The sequence below is a fragment of the Nicotiana tabacum genome, unplaced genomic scaffold (assembly GCF_000715075.1).
Source record: "Nicotiana tabacum cultivar K326 unplaced genomic scaffold, ASM71507v2 Un00002, whole genome shotgun sequence".
NCBI classification, from domain to species: domain Eukaryota; kingdom Viridiplantae; phylum Streptophyta; class Magnoliopsida; order Solanales; family Solanaceae; genus Nicotiana; species Nicotiana tabacum.
In genome coordinates, this window is record NW_027438240.1 from 1642107 (window position 1) to 1660416 (window position 18310).

The 18310-nt window shown below is 36.1% G+C and overlaps 3 protein-coding genes across 5 annotated transcripts; 1 reads left to right on the plus strand and 2 right to left on the minus strand.

Moving 5' to 3' along the window:
* The first annotated feature begins 269 nt into the window (after window positions 1-269).
* LOC107771518 (mediator of RNA polymerase II transcription subunit 22a) lies at window positions 270-3045 on the plus strand. 2 transcript variants are annotated; one of them, XM_016590900.2, is made up of 4 exons: window positions 270-431; window positions 533-707; window positions 1563-1628; window positions 2469-3045. In XM_016590900.2, exons 2-4 carry the CDS (start codon window positions 546-548, stop codon window positions 2724-2726), a joined length of 486 nt encoding a protein of 161 aa, XP_016446386.1. In that variant the 5' UTR covers window positions 270-431; window positions 533-545; the 3' UTR covers window positions 2727-3045. The 2 variants fall into 2 exon arrangements, with proteins under 2 accessions (XP_016446386.1, XP_016446387.1); XM_016590901.2 differs by having other exon boundaries at window positions 538-707.
* An 853-nt stretch (window positions 3046-3898) lies between these two features.
* On the minus strand, window positions 3899-6829 carry LOC107771517 (small ribosomal subunit protein eS12). 2 transcript variants are annotated; one of them, XM_016590898.2, is made up of 5 exons: window positions 6720-6814; window positions 6321-6364; window positions 4880-5171; window positions 4386-4451; window positions 3899-4186 (listed from the first exon to the last, which is right to left on the minus strand). In XM_016590898.2, exons 2-5 carry the CDS (start codon window positions 6326-6328, stop codon window positions 4127-4129), a joined length of 426 nt encoding a protein of 141 aa, XP_016446384.1. In that variant the 5' UTR covers window positions 6329-6364; window positions 6720-6814; the 3' UTR covers window positions 3899-4126. The 2 variants fall into 2 exon arrangements, with proteins under 2 accessions (XP_016446384.1, XP_016446385.1); XM_016590899.2 differs by lacking the exon at window positions 6321-6364 and having other exon boundaries at window positions 6720-6829.
* A 2970-nt stretch (window positions 6830-9799) lies between these two features.
* On the minus strand, window positions 9800-17993 carry LOC107771516 (putative ABC transporter C family member 15). The gene is made up of 11 exons (XM_016590896.2): window positions 17769-17993; window positions 14421-16759; window positions 14200-14286; window positions 13161-13805; window positions 12636-12800; window positions 12066-12360; window positions 11730-11944; window positions 11279-11584; window positions 10867-10930; window positions 10332-10571; window positions 9800-10227 (listed from the first exon to the last, which is right to left on the minus strand). Exons 2-11 carry the CDS (start codon window positions 16716-16718, stop codon window positions 10121-10123), a joined length of 4422 nt encoding a protein of 1473 aa, XP_016446382.2. The 5' UTR covers window positions 16719-16759; window positions 17769-17993; the 3' UTR covers window positions 9800-10120.
* Between the last annotated feature and the right edge of the window lie 317 nt (window positions 17994-18310).

Here is an 18310-nt window from a genome sequence, read left to right on the forward strand (position 1 = left end):
ACATGAAAAATTTTAAGTGCCACGTATTAAATTCCAAAAAAAATTAAGTCCATGCATAAGGACATAAAAGTTGGTCAAATAAGGAAAAATATTATATAAAACAAAATTTATATTAAATTTAAAGTCCTGAATATTAAGAATTTTTACATGATCCAAATAAGAAAAAATTTAATAAGTAAAATATTAGTTGATTTTTAAGTACTAAATATTGAAAAAATAATCAAATGACTATTATACATGTACATGACCGCTTCCTAAAATGGTTTTCTTAAAGTCAGTCTCACGCTTTGAGTGACAATATTAGACCCAGCACGAAACTCGCTTCCCTCTTCTTCATCAGTCCGTCACTATACACCACAAAGAGGAATTAAGAAAAAACTAAGTAGAATTTGCACAAAAGAGTTTGATTTTTAAACACCACCTTCGGGCAGGTATAAATCCACTGTAAAATCTCTGTTCTTTCTATTTTCACTCCTCTGTTACTTTTATTGCTAAGATTCTTGATGACCCTTTTCGAATTTTTGATAAAAAGCTTAGGTTTGAGAATGAATAAAGGAGGGGTTGGTGGTGGAAGTGGTGGAGGGGGCGGACCTACTGCCGCGGCGGCGGCGGCCGCAGCTCAAAAGCAGAAAAGCTTGCTTCAGAGAGTGGATGCTGATATTGGCAATATTGTTGACAATTTTAGCTTCCTTGTTAACGTTGCACGGGTACATATCTCCATTTCCTTCACCTTCTCCCTTTTCACATGTATACACACTGAAAAACAGATCCAAGATTTTTAAACCAGCGGGGGTACCAAATAGAGATAGCCCATTATCCCAATGTGACAATGGGTGTAGGTTTTTTCAACTGTTTATATTCTGAGTTTATGGCCTAAAATCTGTACCATCACTGTATACTCATGGTCTAAAATTAACCTCAGGTTGGAATACACACACCCAAAATTGGAAGATATAGATCAAGAATCTATTACTAACATATATATGAATCTCAATCCTGGAAATATAGCACCCCACTTTCCTTTACTACCCTGGACTTCGATACATTTAGAAATAATGAAGAATAATTAAGTTTTTAGCATTAGAATTTCACACTTGTACAAGTCCGTTCGTCGGGGGACAAAGGCAAAAACAAGACTTTTTTCCTAATGGAGGGATAATATTAGACCAAAAGTTTAACGGAAGGCAAAGTTTCTCTTTCGAATAGTACAGTAGCAAATTTGATCCTTTCCTTTCTTATTATTACTTCCTTGCAGAATCTTAAATAGATGTTCGCCCGAAGAAAAGTCAAATGATTTTTAAAATTTGTTCTTTTTTAGATATGATCTTCGTGAACGATTAATGGGTTAACCTTTGAGATGGTATGGATTGGAGAAAAGGAAAAAAGTGTACAGCAATTTCCGTCTTGAACACTTCTTTTGCTGCTTATTTGTTAGATTGCGGCTCTAGATGCCATTATGCTAGATTCAAACTGTTAAAGTGAAATTAGGAGATATATTTGTTTATCTTCTTGCAGATGATTAATGCATTTGTTTTTCACTTGATGACAACTGCTTATAATAGGTCAATGATCCACCTGTCAGAAACTCGCAAGAAGCATTTATGATGGAGATGCGTGCATCTCGAATGGTGAGGATTTTTTCTTCTCAGTTGTACATAGCTCTGATGTTCAATGAGATGTACATCTCAAATTACATGTGAATGTGCATATAAAAAGAATACACTTTGTATTAGCAAATCGACAATATTCATTGCAGGAAAAGTGGCCTACTGACCTGAATTTACATATTGCAAAAACTTTATCTTTTGGTGCTCTTTTATTGAAATATGGCTGAACAGCGGAAACAAAGGCCATCACCATGTTAAAATGGTTCTGTGATTTATGGTGTTTTACTCATTATCCACTTCTTGTTATACCACATATACTTAGAATTCTCAAACTGGCAAAGAACCTAGGTCTTTGTGTTTTTTAAACGGAATCTCCACTTTTGAGTAAAGAATTTAGGTTAAAGTCTCTCTGTCTCTTCTCAATTCTCATAGCTTCGGTGCATTTTTTGTGAGTGCTAGTCAGCTATCATCATTGAACAGCTTGTTCTCCTCTACGTTTCTGCATCAAGTAAGACTTGATGTGGTTTTATCCTTTTTGAGTTGATGCAAAGACCAAATTCACCAAGATGCATAGATTTTAATCTATTGAATTATGCTCCTCTTTCATTACTGTCTCTGTTGCTTTAATGCTGCGACTATGTTGGCTTGAGTCGGGGGTCTATCGGAAATAGCCTCTCTACCTGCACAAGGTAGGGGTAAGATTGCGTACACACTACCCTCCCCAGACCCCACTTGTGGGATTACAGTGGGTTTGTTGTTGCTTTATGCTTGAATCAAAGCTGCTTTCAAAAACAGATTCTCCTATTCTTATATGCCTTTTTCTATCTCATATAGTAATTGTATTGGATGCGTAAACAACAGGTCCAAGCAGCTGACACACTGCTTAAGTTGGTGTCAGAGTTGAAGCAAACAGCTATATTTTCAGGATTTGCATCTCTAAATGATCATGTGGAGCAGAGAACAGAAGAATTTACTGAACAGGTTGAGAAAACAGAATGCATGTTATCTAGAATTGGAGAGGAAGCAGCTGCTAGCCTTAAGGAGCTTGAATCACATTATTATTCTTCTGCAGAAAGAACCAGTAGTCTGCCTTCTTACAGCCAAGAAACAATGCCCTGAAAATGGCTCTACCACCATTTATACTTTCCCTTCGATCTGTCCTTTCTCTATTTCCGCTCCCGCTCTATCGGCTGGGGATAATGTGGCAAGAACTTCAGCTGTTGGCCCCCGTCCTCTTGCTAAGTATATTTGTCTTCCTTGAAGGTGTACGTACCATGAGGTTATTGGACAAACGATCTCTAATGATGAGAAATTCAGTTTGTTTCCAACTTACTATTACTCCAAAACCTTTCAGTTGTATTTGTTATTATCCGTCGACTGCATTCTATTCTAAGGAAAATTAGGGGTACCAATTATAGTGGAGGGAGCATAGTTCAAACTTTTACAGCTACTCTTTTGCCTCTAGGCTTCTACATAAAGTAAATCCAAAGATAGGTATTAGTTATCCCAGGATTGTTATCCCACCTTCTTATAGGGATAAAAATAATACTAAATTATGGTATAATTGATTTCATAATTAGTTATACAACTATTTTGCCTCTATGTCTTTTAAAGGCAGGGTACACTTTACGCTCCCCGACCCTACTTGTGGGAATACACCGGATATGTTGTTATAGTTATACTGTTATTTTATCTCAATCAAATGTGGGATCAACTCATTTCAAATTTAATTTCGAGATTAATTATCCCTTATTTTTTGTACCAGACGAGCCCTTAGAGAATCTCTTTTTTGCCTTACCTCAAACCGGAGAACTCTTCCCTTCAAAGATGATTGTTACCTCCGGTCAGAGGCTGAGCCTCTCCGCCTCTTTTTTGCCCTAACAAGCAAGCCGGAGAACTCTTCCCTTCAAAGATGATTGTTTAACCTCCGGTCAGATGCGGAGCCTCTGCCTCTGTGCCTATTACGGGTTCGGATGAACCTAGTAGCTTTGATTCAAATTATGTATTTGTCCTAAAATAATTATTAAATATATATAAATTATTAATTTAGAACCCAATAACTTAAAAGAATTAGAATTCCGAACCTATAAACTTGAAATATTAGCTCCGCTTCTGCCGCCAATATTGCACTTCGTTGTGGTAATTACATATTACGTTATCCAAATATATTTCAAAGGTCAGATTTCCAAAATTGATCGCTCTTGCCTCTTGGGCTCTACTACCATATTCTTGCACCATCAAGTTAGCCTACAAGAGGTTTGACTTTTCATAGCAAATTAGCCATAGTAGAATTAGATAATCAACCTGCTATATTTTCAGATGAGAAAACAAAACTAAACTGGGAGGACACTACAACAGCTGAAGAGTTTCTACCTAGTCTTAAAAACTTCAAAACAAGTGCAGGTACACAACTAGTGTATTCCTGATATCGTTTTGGTAGGGTGAAAGGGGTTTGGAGGGGAACAGGGTTTCATAAGCAAAGGTCCTGTTAACAAGAGATCTTTATATGCCCGACCAATTTAATGGGACTTCACGTACTCCTGAACAATATGCAGACCCTCAGTCTCTTCTCCATAATCCTGCAAAATTATCAGAAGATTGAATAAGATAGAGAAACCCCTTATCTCTTTTGGCAACATATCAGGTTCTATTTATTTCAGCATTTGCAAAAAAAGAAATCTAGTCCAAGTCATTTTTCCTTCAATTATAGGAGGATATGGAACCAAATTATACACATGCTAGAAAAAGATTATGATGCACAGCAGTTCATGGATATACCTTCACAACAACACAGCCGCAGCCAACCACCTTCCTCGCTTTCCCTTCAGAATCAATCTTACACAACTGTAAACAAAGCCCAACAATAAGTTCACAAAAAAAAAGACCGAAAGTTTATATACTCCAATAATTAACATGTCACGTGAAAATGTACATCGAGATGAGTCAAGAAGTTAATTTGTATCTCTCCTGTGCAGCCAACTCCCTTAAAAATGACAATCCATAAATCCAGTGTTTTTTTTTCTGAATGATCGAGAAATTCTAGAGCCTACCCCTCTCCACTAAATAACAGATTTTGTCCACAGCAAGGTTCGAACCTATGGCATGCACCTAACAGACTTGTCCGCGTTGCGCTCTTACCACTAGACAATCAATAGGTAAAAACAATACATATTCCAGGTCATTTTCAAAATCAGAAGGTAACAGTGGTAGACAGTAAAACTGAGAGTCTTATAGCTAAAAAGTAGCAAGTAGCAACCATAAGTAAAACTTACACCAGCCCATTCGCCAAGAGTTTTTGCATTCGGCACCGTAATCAAACTGACATTGTGATCAGCACAGAGTGCTTTGACCAATTTGACATAATCTGGCTGATCACAGTCCTCTGCTAACACACAAAGTTGTGCAGCATGCTTCTCAATCACCTTTGCACCTTCATGAAGTCCCCGAGCTAGGCCTCCATGAGCCTTAGACTTCCTCAGCACCAGCTGCAAAGCAGTCATGATGTCCATGGGCTCTCCAAGTGCTGGAGCAGGAGTCTCGGCAACAGCAACTGCAACAACCTCTCTACAATCGAAGGGAGTATTAAATAGAGAACCTTATGGGTAAGTTAAAGGAAGCGAAAAACTAAAAGAGCAAAATTGATTAAGCAACTAATAACTTTCCAATGTGGCATGACTAATGGAAGAAAAGTAAAAAAAAACAAATGTCCAGTTTCTGCAAAGGCAAGCTGGAAGGGATATCCCTATCCATTAAGTGCTACATTACATGAAACTTTGGAGACAGTTTAACTTAGAATACCAAGTCCAATGTAAGGTTTGCCAGGGAATAAAGATACCTCCCGTGACTTGAAGTTTCAGAATATATGCTGATTTTCAAAATTTATGACTAAACTAAAATATTTACATGACATATAACAATGTCTGATACAGGCTGAGAACAGTAGTGGATCAAGAATTTAAATTTTATGGGTTCAATCTTTAAGCCTTTTAGCATTGAACCCATTATATTTTTAAAGTTATAGGTTCTTATCTACTATTTCTTGCAATTTCAGCAGGTTCAGCTGGTACCGGTACTCTACATCAGCCTCTGGCTGAGAACTATTTTTTTACTTGTTAGTCGAGAACTGTTATCGATGGCTCATTGTACAATTTTCAGAAACAAGGAAAGGAATGCCACTCCATATAAACCAAAGCCTTCGTGGTGAGTCTTTCTACTTGCTGTTTAAGTTTTACATCTACTTAATAAAAAGCTGGAGGGAGATCTCATGATATTCATGTTAAATAAAGAAAGGAACTGATAAAGAGATGCTATGGAAGGATGAAGATGAGGGAGGAGAGCAAAGGAGAATGCAAGAAGAATTTCCCCGAGAGCTGATGACCGTCTCAAGTCATTATCAAGACTTGATAGGTTCCCTAAAACTATAGATTCTCAACAAACTTATCCTACACTGACATACAAATTGCTAACCAACCTAAAAAGACTCCAAGCAAACACAGGACCTAATTTGAGCTTAAAAGAATAATTCAAATAGCACTCTGATACACACACAAAAATAATTGCACACTAAGTTGCAAAAACTACTCGTAAAGCAGATCAAATACTTAAATCAAGTTGTGCACTTCTGAGTTTTCACTTGTGTCTACAAGAACATTTAGAATCAAGTAAACTATAATTTGACAATAAAATTAAGGGAATTAATAAAATTCCACTTACCCTGACATTTTTCGAGCAATATGGTATACCAAAAGATCTGCAACCTGTTCCTCTCAAAGTAAAACACGGAACTTAGTCAGGTAAATAGAATCAATAATAGACTCCATAAACCCTCATCCCAAATATACCGTGCATATCCTGATCCAACATTTGGGTGCCAAATACTACTAATTTTAACAAGGGCTACATCCTTAGTACGCATATATATATTTTAAAAAAAATACCAGTGTCTATAAATCGAAGTGTGAAAATCCCAGAAATAATATTATGCAATGAGTAAAAGATCTAAGTTACGACTTCCCATAAAACAAAAAGAAAAAAGAAACGTAAAAATGCATCTTGAAGTATAAAGATGGTAACTTTTTGCCAAGATTTAGCGATGGTAAAAAAAAGGGTCACCTCAAAGAATGTAGATGTGAAGCGCAGCTATTGGTGAATGGTAACGAGGGGAAGAAGACTATAGGAAAGATTTATATGAGATGACCACTTTGAAGTTTGAACCCTAAAGTAGTGACAGTCTAAATTACTAAACTACCCTTTTCGTAATTTTCTTTTAAAGTCGCATTTTTGGTCCCTCAATTATTGTAAACTAGTAATGAAAATAACGAAGAAATCAAAAGGAATTAAAATGGACAGAAAACACACTAATAAAAATGAAGAGGCATAAGACACACCAAAAACTGAAAAGACAACACATTAAATATAAAATAAAGCCAGATAAAACAACCAAAATACTTAGTTAACTCTTTCAAACTAAAATTTTGACAGTTACTCTATCTCGAGAGATCAAGTAATGTCAAATTTACCACCAAAATTCAGAATAAGACGATGATGAAGTCTGTTGGGACACCATGTTTATCATTCCATACTTCTTCAACAAATAAGAAATGGAAGGAGAAGAGGGACGTATTTGGTGCTAACAAAATGTTGCAACTTAGGCACAAGAAAATTATGCATATCTAACATTCAAAGAAAATAAATTAATAGCCAAAAGCACTAAAGAAAACATATATAACGATGGCATTAAAGCTTACACAAAAAAAAAAAGCTCTCCTTATTATTTTAGACTCGTAATATGATTTCAACAACTTGCTAACTTAAGAAAAATACATTAATAATAACTCACTGTTGCAATTAGTAAATTGGCACAAAAAATACATTAATAATAAAATACCATTAGAGAACGTACACACATGAATGCCTAAAATCTTGATGTGGCTATGACCCAACAAACTCCAAATACCTTTGAGCCAAATTCAGAAACCTCTTATTTTCGGAAGAACAAAGGCGTGATTTTTATTCCCCACTGAAAGCGAAAGCCAAAGCTTAATTGGGTAGTGTCTTCCTGTTGATTGGAATATGTTTATTTCTTGTGTGTTTCAAATGTTTTCGACTTTCATCATAACTGCCATATCAGTTTTATGGTGTTGACGAATATTTTATCTGTATTTAAAGTTGTGCACCAATTAATACAGTTTAATAACATTAACTATAGGGAAGAAGAAAGATAATCAGAATTTGTGGAGACTTTAATGCTTTTTAAAGTAAAATTTTGAATAGGAAAAGACAGTTCAACCACGTGCCACTATAATTTAAATCCAGTAGTTCTAACTGTATATTTCAGCAACTGAAGTGTTGCAACTAATACATTTTTTTGTTGGTAAAAAATATAGATATTTAATGCGTAGAAAAATAACAAAAAAGGCAAAAAATTGACAAAAAAGATGAATGTCTTTCCAAGCCAAAGAGAGGTGTCAAGTCATGACTCTTTGTCCCTCCTTTATATATATATATATATATAGATATAGCTATATATAGATATAGATATATGTGTCTCTTTCTAGGTTTCAATTGATAATTATATTACTTCTTTTAATCTCTTGATTTTTCTTTTGTTTTAGTTTTTTATAACATGGATAATTGTCATTTGACAATCAAAAAATGTAAAAAAAAAAATTAATTGTAGCTCGAAAATAAATCTTTACATACCTTTATCAGATAATATATTAATGTTTGTGCAATAATATCTTATTTAAGTTATTTTTTTCATAATTATTTATGTATATCGTTCAGTAATACTAAACATATTTATTAAAAAATCAAGTACTTACACTTAGTATAATTTTAAAACTAATGTAAAAGTAAACACGAGGAGAACACCTTAGAGTCTTGCACCATTTACAGATCTTGTTAGTTGATCTTAAATTTATATATGTTTCTCTTCAAGAATAAAAGAAAGAGTAATTACCTAGAATCTTGCTGATAATTCATTTGGTTTGGAGCTTTTGTGTCCAAAATCTTGTCTCTCAAGTCTTCTTTGGGTTATAATTTAAATAAGACGTTGTAATTATTTGGTTAAAATTCGTTTCTTTACTTTAAAAACTTAGCCAACGGTAGCGATGGTTCAAAATAAATTACACCTCTTCAATTAATTTTTTTAATAAATAGGGTATTTTAAAAAGGGTAATTTGGTAATTTAACAGTAGCACCTATTGAAACCAAACCAAATAGAAAATAACGGTAGTTACATTAGTGACTAATTATTTGAAGGACACCCCCTTTAAATAAATTTGTTGTTTTATTAATTTAGAAGGGATACAATATTTGTAGTTACTCTATAAAAGAGAACACAACTTTTAGAAGAGGCACTTTAAATTAAATTTTCTTTTCTTTATTTAAATATTATTTAATATTAATTTTAGATATCTAAATAAGATATTTGGGTTATTTAAAAGGGTAATTCAGTAATTAAACTTTAATTTTAATTTTCATCCTTGTATTTGTGATATATAACACGAATTTCTTCGGTTCATTGCTTTTTACTACGCCCAGCATTTGGCCTATCAAGTGGTCCACATCATCAAATGCATTTACATTCTTTGGCTAAGCAAATTTATATAAGAGTTTAAGTCTGTATCTCTGTTGTATTGGTTCATGCTTAATGGTTCTGTGGTTGTATTATCATAGCAATGGAAGAACCATAATATAGGTATCTTGTTATTTGAATTATGCTAATTGTTAAATGTTGAAAATTTCTGGGCTTTATCTTTTCCTCCATCATATTTAAGATTTTTTTTCTGGTAGGTTTCTTTTTTCAGGTGTGTTAGTTTGTTGTGTTAACGGTTAACTTTTATTCTGATTTGAGGATACATATTGATATGCCAGCTTATTGAAGTTATACTTTTTTTTGTTAACTTTGCTAGCCTCTAAAGGGGCTTTGGAGTAATGGTAAAGTTGTATGCGACTTATAGGTCATGGATTTTAGTCACGTAATCAGCCACTGATGCTTGTACGAGGGTAGGTTGCCTACATCACGCCCCTTAGGGTGCGGCCCTTCCCCGGACCCTTTTTTTAACTTTGCTACCCTCTGAAAACTACATGTGGGAATTTGGGAAGGTTTTTATTCGCGACATCAACTTAACCTCTCTTGAAGTGCAACTTAGATAACATAATTTTTTGGTAACTACAAGAACAAATGTATTTCATGGTCTACAAAAATGTTGCAGAATTTTAATGTTAGGGACATGTATTCTTCATTTTGTGTTCAGTGTTCTCTAAGATGGAGAATTTTATTTACCATACTGAAATAAGCATACAAAATTTCCAACTCCCTATGACTAGTGATAAAAATGCACCAAAAGCATTTCAAGTCACTTAGTTGATCTCTGCAGTAGGTTTGTTGCTGAGGGTGATATAAACCTTTTTCAGTTTTTAATAAAACTTTTAGCTCTCCAATATGATATCTTTCTTCTACTGCTGCCTCTGGAAATGTGTGAAGCGAGATCGAGTCTGTAATTCTGCTAAGCCGTACTTTTGGATCTCATAAAATACTCCTTTATCAGTTTTGAGAAGAAAGAATCCTCTCTTTCCAATAGCTTTGCTGGTGAATCATATTCAGCTATTCTTCCTGTTCAAGGACAAGTGAAGGAATTCACACAGTTAGGATCGACAAATTGACAGCTTATTCAATTCAAGAGGATATAAAGACTTTAAATGCATTAAAAATCTTACCTTCATTCAAGACTAAGACAAGATCGCTATTAATGACTGTATGGATCCTGTGTGCTATTGTGATAACTGTTCGATTTCTGAACTCTTGACTGATGATCTTTTGTAACACTGCATCAGTTGCAGCATCAACTGATGCTGTTGCTTCATCTAGAATGAGAATGCTGCTTTTCTTTAGCAAGGCTCGTCCGAGACAGAAAAGTTGCCTTTGACCTACACTCCAGTTTTCTCCGTTTTCAGCCACTGTGAAACTGACCACATTAGTAGCTTTCAATAAGGAAATACGCCATAGCTTTCATCAGAAAAGGCCGTGGCTTAAATTACTACTCCTGGCGGTGTTTGATACTTGTAGTCTAAAACAAATTATAGATATTTGTGTGGCTGTAAATCAATCCATTAAGAGTAAAGTGGAAATTCTAAAGATAAATTGTTTCTAAATAAGGAAAGGTGTCATTCTTTTTGGTAATGACTCAAAAAGGAAAGAGTGTCACATGAATTGGGATGGAAAGAGTATTAATTAAGAAATTTATAGGCTGACCTGAAGATTCTAGCTTTTCTGGCTTTGCACGCATTATATCACCAAGTTGGCATTTGTCCAGAGCCTGAGAAAAGAAGATCACTGTACATTATTCATATCCAAATCACTAATGCTTAAGTTGATTTCAACTTTTTCCTTGACTGGATGATGGAAATTGGTTAAAGTTTACATTCCAATAATTTAGACTTTGCAAAACAAGAACAAGATCAATCAAAGGAGTTAACAAGATACATTTTCTTTTGACTTGTTACCATGCAAAGATGTTGATTTATATGACAATATGTGGATTTAAGTGGACACACTTTTACATAATTATTTTGTTAGAAATAAAGCCCAAAAATCGGAGTACTAGCGTCATGCATCATTATGGATTGTGCATAATTTTTTGTGTAATGTTCAGTGCAATAAGTACCTCCCAGATTTCAGTATCAGAGTGCTGTGCTAGTGGATCTAGGTTTCCTCTAACTGTTCCGTCGAACATTGTTGGATCTTGAGGAATAATACTAAGCCTTGACCTCAAATCATGAAGACCTATCTTGCAAATATCTATATTGTCAATGATAATGCTTCCTTCTCTGGGTTCTACGATCCGGAAAAGGGCTTGAGTGAGGGTTGATTTACCACTTCCTGTCCTGCCCACAACACCAATTTTCTTACTTCCTGGAAATGTGCATGTGATGTTTTTCAAAACAGACGGGAGGTGTTCAGCATATCGTATCTGCAGATATAGGTATTGCAATAATATCAGATGGTGCAAGTTTTAAGCCAATCATGCTAAAAAAAGAAGTAAAGATATCGTGCATCGAAGCAAATCTCATAACTGAGTCTAGTTTTATCTAAAGGCATGTGACTGTTGTCATTACCTGTAAATTTTGGAAGGAAATTGTTCCAGTTTCTGGCCAGGTGCTTGATAGTCTGCAATTTTCAATCACGAGGGGTGCTTCACTGGCGAGGTCTGAATACTGGAGAATCCTTTCAACTGATATCATTTTGTTTTCAGTACCGCAAATATTCCATATTACTGCAGCTTGTGAATAGTTCAAATAGATGCCGTATGTTACTGCTAATCCTGCAATGCCTGTAGAAAATAAAGCAACATCAGTTTCCTCCTATGGTAAATAATATGCGTTTGACATCTTGGTTTCCTACTTCTGCTCTAAATAACATAAAGAAAAGCCTAAGTTATTTCTGATTCTTACTTGGATTTATAATTCCTTCGGGGAGTGTGACTAGCAGAACAAGGAAGAAGGCAAAAACAAAAGTAGAAAGCTGATTCAGTCTAAAAGATAGCCATTCTTGTGCTGATATATTGTGGAACCATGGCCTTGAATGACCATCTATGAGACTAAGGTTTGCATGAGCAAAGCGATCTTTTTGGTTGAAAGCACGAATTGTTGCTGCTCCTGACAGTGATTCTGCAAAGTGATGGAGGATTGGAGCTCTTTGAACTCCAGATAAACGAGCAAGTTCCCTTGCGGTTGGTATGTAGTATTGCTGACATTTTTAACAATAATATATCTTAAAAGGAAATCTTTGGAAACTTAAGAAACACAAAGTGTGTTGATCCTTGATCTTTAGATAAATTTTGCTAGTATTCATTTATCATGTAAAGAAAAACTTTTAGAAAGGTGACTAAATTAGAGCAGCGAGCTTGTTTTATCACTGCGCCAGCCTCCCCTAACTTGACCACTAGAGTACTTTTCCCAAAACAAGCTACCAACTTCTTGTTTAATAAGTATATGAAATCTAAACATGTACAGCTTACTTACCTGGTACCAGACATAAACTGCTGTTATTGGAATAAAGAGGACAAATACTTCCCATGCGACCTGCGACATGACAGCAATTGTCCCAAGAAGCTGAATAATGGAGAGGGCACACCAACCCAACTTGAGTGCAATTTCCAAGTCCACAACACTTTGGTCGGTGGATGCCTGTTCATGTTATAACATGTTTTTCAGTGATTGATCCAATATAATTGCTTTAAACTGAATTTCAGCCTTAAGTTCTCTAGGTTATGGCAAGATTTTAGACATTTTACTGTGTTTTTGTCAAGTTACTATCTTGATTATCTGATTCTGATATTTTTCTGCATATTAACTTGTGAGTTACAGTTGGTTGAGAGGATAAATTCAGATATTCGTGTCTATGCAGGATAACCAAAACTACCCGGCTATTAGTACGTATGCTGTATGAATACTTAGATAAATCCACACCTCATTCAGATTAAGGGAAGTACACTACAGCTGATCGATCTTCTGTCCTAACGTATCAGCAAATTTTGAGTTACTTACGCGGTTTAAGATTCTTCCAGTAGGAGTAGAGTCAAAGAATGACATAGGAGCGTGAAAGATGCTGTGCAGCATGTTGCTAAAGAGCTTTTCTGCTGTTTGAAGGCCTGTTATAGCCACAAATGATGCCCGCACTAGCACGCAAAGGGAACTTCCAACAGCGAGAAGCACATAAACAAAAAGTATGAAGTTCATCTTCTCAGCTATTGGTGCTACATCATCACCTGTGGGACATGCCGATGCCATCCAGTAGTTGCTGGCTATCTGAAGCACTTGAAATGATGATTGCGCTATAAGAATTATTGGGACAAAGGCACCACCTTTCACAGAGGTCAAGTAAGAATAGTAAACTTCCTTTCCAATGCTTCCTTTGACTCTCTCCTCATCCTGCACAAGTCTTCCATCCTTTTCTGGTATCTCTACACAGAGACTGTGTTCTGAATCCTGCTTAGTTTCTGTAATTATGTTACTCTCTGTATCCATCTCACTACCAGTAATTGCTTTTTCAGATATTCTACTTGAGCTTTCAACTGTTAATATTGATTCTAAAGCCTGGTTGTGTGCTCCAACTAGAACTTCAAATCCAATATTTTGTTTCAGTAGTTCTTCAAAAGTTCCAGCTTGTGCAATTCTTCCATTTTGCATCACCTGTTGATATTAAGGAGTTAGATTCTGGAATTAAAAATTTGCAACTCAGAGTCTTGAATTTTGGTCAAAATTCTGTAAATCTTAAGAAGCATGAAGTATTTTCCATAAGAGTCTCCCTATTATTGTTTATCTTGAATAGGCAACCTCCAAATATTTAGAAATGTATAAAAAAAATCCAGCTTGTTTGGAACTGTGCAACATGTATACACTTGATGTGTTCATGTAAACATTTGTATATGCTAAAAGCTCTCAAAATTCTTCTGTCTGAATCATCAACAGAATCACTGTATAGGCAGATCATTGTTTTGTGAGGGTGATGCTTTCTATTACTTAAATGACATTAATTAAGTGCATCAATGGAAAACTTTGAAACTTGTGCCATTTTCCTGCATACCAGAATGAGATCTGCTGCAGGAAGAAACTCAACTTGGTGTGTAACATAAAGTATGGTCTTGTCCTTGAGAACCCCCCTCAAGCACTCCTGCACCACGTGGAAAATGTATAAATATAGTACTACTTAAGTACCATAACATTACCTTCACACTAGATGGATAGTGAGGTTTTTGAAAATCCAATCCCAGAATTGTTCTTTGATAGACATGCTTAACTACTCACCTGAAAGAGCTGCGTGCCTGTGTGAGCATCAACGGCACTGAAAGGGTCATCGAGCAGATATATATCAGCATCTTGGTAAGCTGCACGAGCGATTTGTATTCTTTGCTTCTGACCTCCGCTCATATTTATCCCTCTTTCTCCAATTTCTGTAAGATCACCGGCAGGGAATAGTTCAAAATCTTTTTTCAGCGCGCATGCTTCAACTGTTCTGTCATACTTAACACTCTCATAAGGTTTTCCAAATAGAATATTCTCCTTGATATTTCCAGTAAGTATCCAAGGAGACTGAGGAACATATGCCACTTCACCGCTGATCTTCACATTCCCCGACAATTTTGGCATCTCTCCTAGTACACAAGAGAGCAAGCTTGACTTTCCTGATCCAACAGTGCCACAAATTGCCACCTTCATTCCCCTCTTAACTTGTAATTCTATTCCATCAAGGGTTGGGGGAGTTCCTGATTCTGTGTCCCAGCTGAATTTCCCACTCTTTATCTCAACCCCATATTGCGTTTCAGCTTTAGGAACAAATTCAACTGCATCGGGTTGAATCTCATCTTCCTGCAGGTAGGAAGCAACTCTATCAGCAGAAACTTTTCCTCGTGCTATGACATTTAGCAAATCTGGCAAATTGAATATAGGATCTTGAAGCATCCGAAATGTGGCCAATGTAGATAAGACCCTGCCTGCAGTCAGTGGTATGCCCATCATAACACATCCGGAAAAGGTTGCCACAGAAATAAATGCAGGTGATCCCCAGAAGAAAAAATCAGATAAGGCTGACAATCTTAGTGATTTCCACAGCCAATTATGTTCCACCTTTCTTAAGATTTCCAACTTATGGAGATAATAACTATCCCATGCCTGAAGTTTAATAGTCTTCATATTTCGCAGAATCTCTGAAGTAGATTTCATTCTTTCATCCTTGGATTCCATTATCTTAGTTTGATATCCCTTTTGGATCCTTGTCAGGGGTACGTTGGTGGTCATCACTATCAGGGTTTCCCCTAGCGCCACAAGTGCCCCGTTCCCTAGATTCATGTGTAAAACATAGATTGCCAATGATATCTGGATGGGTAACATCCATATTGAGTTAAGGTGCCATATAAAATCCGTAATCCTTTCGACATCTACGCTCATGTAGTTGATTATCTCTCCACTCGTGTAGCTTTGGTGTGATTGACTTGATAAAGCTAGGCCCTTTTGGTAAATGTGAGATATCAGAGCAGCTCTGAGCCGAAGGCTTAGTTGCCGAGCTCCAAACATCCACTGCCTTTGTGTTGTTGTCTCAACCATTTTTGCACAACAAAAAGCTAGTGCTAAAAGATAGCCATTTTGTAACCCCCGAAGTTCCTTTTCATTGAGGAAAATTACAAAGTCATTCATAAGGTATGGACCAACATAAGATGATCCTGCACTAATGACTGCAAAGAGCGCGTTGATTGCTGCTTTCTTCCTTGCAAATACATAAATGGCCTTATATATAGATGGGTTTGTGGCTCCATTCCTTCCCTTTACGTACTTCAGGCTTTCATCAAAGGAATCAGATAGAAATTTTGCAGAGTCCCTGAAGTCAATATCGGGGATTTCATCCTGATCAAGGGGTTTCTTGATTCCAACTTCAAATAGTGGATTGAGCCAAGAAAAGGTGATCAGTTGGAGAAGACTAGCTTTTCCATATGTACTGTCCCTTTTGTCTTCTGGATGCTTTTCATTCTTCCCATTTAAAAGTGGCTCAGTTGTACTGTCCGAGATGTCAAGAATTATGCCTGTCTTCCCTCTGATTGAGATACCGAGAAGACAGGCAGATGCAATAAGACCAATGATGTCCACATAGTCTGCAAGTCCTAGATGTTCATCACTAGTGATGGCAAAATGGGCATCCAAAATCGCACGAGCAAAATATATAAAGAAGCTGGAAATCCACCAGATTCTAAGGACCCAAGGAAAGTTGTTTATTTTCCTACTCCGACTTCTGTAGAGCACGAAAAATGAGACTGCCCATGATGTTGATTGCAGAATCTCAGAGGAAAGAACTGGAAGTTTGAATTGGCAGTGAGCACCATTTCTCTTTTGCAATATCAAGAGCATTATGAGATGAGTGCTCGATAACACAGTCGTGCAAATAATGCTAAATATGTAGGAGTAGGAAACACGGAATTCTGTTCCAACAGTGTACTTCTGATCAACTGTCATAACCTTCTTTCTGCATTTGCATAGTAGTGAATCCAGCAGTAAGATTCCTAGGAATCCAAGAAAGACAATGATGCTGGCATCCTCCCACAAGCAGCGCGACATTGGTTGCAGCCACGCACTCTTCAATTCGGGGAAATTTGTATCTGCCATTGAAAAAGAAGAAGCATCATCTCATCAATATAAAGCAGACAAAACTATACTCCAACTAGCTAGCATCCATTTTTTCCGCAGTCCATGTTAAATTTTTCATCAACTTCTATCCTCATCACTTGATATTTTATTCAGTTAAATGCACTTCATCACTCTATCCTCATCACTTGATATTTTATTCAGTTAAATGTTGCCTCGTGACCAAGAGGTCATAGGTTCGAGCTGTGCAAACAGTCTAATATGCAGAAATGCATGGTAAGAATGCGTACAATAGACCCTTATGGTCCGGTGCTTCCCTAGACCCCACGCATAGCAGGAACTTAGTGTACCGGGCTGCCCTATTACTGCTTTTATTTAGACTTTAACATGCAGTTTCTTGATTTTTTTTTCTTTTCTTATCTCAGGTAGAACAATAACTGCTAATTAATGCTCATAAATTCATGAATCTTTACCACTGTGTTTTCTCACGAAGAAGGAACAGTTAACTGAATCTTGATTCTAACTTGCTCTGCTAAAATGTTCATTTTTATTATGGAAAGCGCATAACATCACATGCTTTAGTTCGCCAGGTTCTTCAATAGAATCAAATAACTTTAACCTTTTTCAGCTCATACTTATCAAAGCTTACAAATATATAATTGTACATCTCAAAAGATGGCAATAATATGGAGAGTTTGGCATGTTAGTAGACTGACATGCATGCAGTCTAAACTAAGATCCTTCTGAAGAGAGTTTGATTTTGGAACTTCTAACGGCAGCCCGGTGTACTAAGCTCCTGTGCGGAGTCGGGAAAGGGCCGGACCACAAGGGTCTATTGTACGCAGCCTTACCATGCATTTCTGTAAGAGGCTGTTTCCACAACTCGATTAGCAACAACTTTACCAATTACGCCAGAGTTCCCTTATGATTTTGGAACTTCTAACGTCTATATATGCAACAGATCAAACAACAGAACTCTCAAGAAAGAAAATATAGAAAATAAGGAAAAAGGGCTTAATTTACTTGCTGTATTAGGGAGCTTGGAGATGGATTCTAACACCACAGTTTCCTTCCCCCAGTCTCTCTTTACTTGTTATAAAAGAGAAATGAAAAAAGCTTATGGAAGTCTGGGATCCAATGCTATATTTATACAAGAAAACAAGCCTTGAGTTAAGACTTCTAACCATTTGTATTAGTATATTATAAATTTACACTTAAATACACTGAAAGTGTGAAGTTTTTTCTACTATCAAATTATTTATTAAATACTCTATATATAACTACCTATAAAAAGTACGTAATAGAATGTAAGCGTCATATTTGAAATGTGATGAGAATATATGACCTAATCATCCCACTAGTCTAAAAGTTAAGGAAGGGTTGGTTAGGAGGCAATATATGGTTTAAAGTATAGTAGATTAAAGTGTATGACCTAATCATCCCACTAGTCTCTAACTCTACTTATATATTTACTGACATTAGAATACAAAAATTTAAAATAAGACAGAGACTGGTGTCAGTATGCTTTTATCAGACTAAGGAAGCAGTTTCAGAAATTTCTATGT

What these genes read in the sequence shown, in the direction of transcription:
- LOC107771518 (XM_016590900.2), top strand. Translation starts at nt 546, where the DNA reads ATGAATAAAGGAGGGGTTGGTGGTGGAAGTGGTGGAGGGGGCGGACCT. An exon ending in TCCTTGTTAACGTTGCACGG is followed by an intron (nt 708 to 1,562) that starts GTACATATCTCC and finishes TGCTTATAATAG; the next exon opens with GTCAATGATCCACCTGTCAG. An exon ending in AGATGCGTGCATCTCGAATG is followed by an intron (nt 1,629 to 2,468) that starts GTGAGGATTTTT and finishes CGTAAACAACAG; the next exon opens with GTCCAAGCAGCTGACACACT.
- LOC107771517 (XM_016590898.2), bottom strand. An exon ending in CTCTTGGCGAATGGGCTGGT is followed by an intron (nt 4,452 to 4,879) that starts GTAAGTTTTACT and finishes CTTTGTTTACAG; the next exon opens with TTGTGTAAGATTGATTCTGA. An exon ending in GCGGCTGTGTTGTTGTGAAG is followed by an intron (nt 4,187 to 4,385) that starts GTATATCCATGA and finishes ATAATTTTGCAG; the next exon opens with GATTATGGAGAAGAGACTGA.
- LOC107771516 (XM_016590896.2), bottom strand. Translation starts at nt 16,718, where the DNA reads ATGTCGCGCTGCTTGTGGGAGGATGCCAGCATCATTGTCTTTCTTGGA. An exon ending in CTGGAAGAATCTTAAACCGC is followed by an intron (nt 12,801 to 13,160) that starts GTAAGTAACTCA and finishes TAACATGAACAG; the next exon opens with GCATCCACCGACCAAAGTGT. An exon ending in CAGTTTATGTCTGGTACCAG is followed by an intron (nt 12,361 to 12,635) that starts GTAAGTAAGCTG and finishes TAAAAATGTCAG; the next exon opens with CAATACTACATACCAACCGC.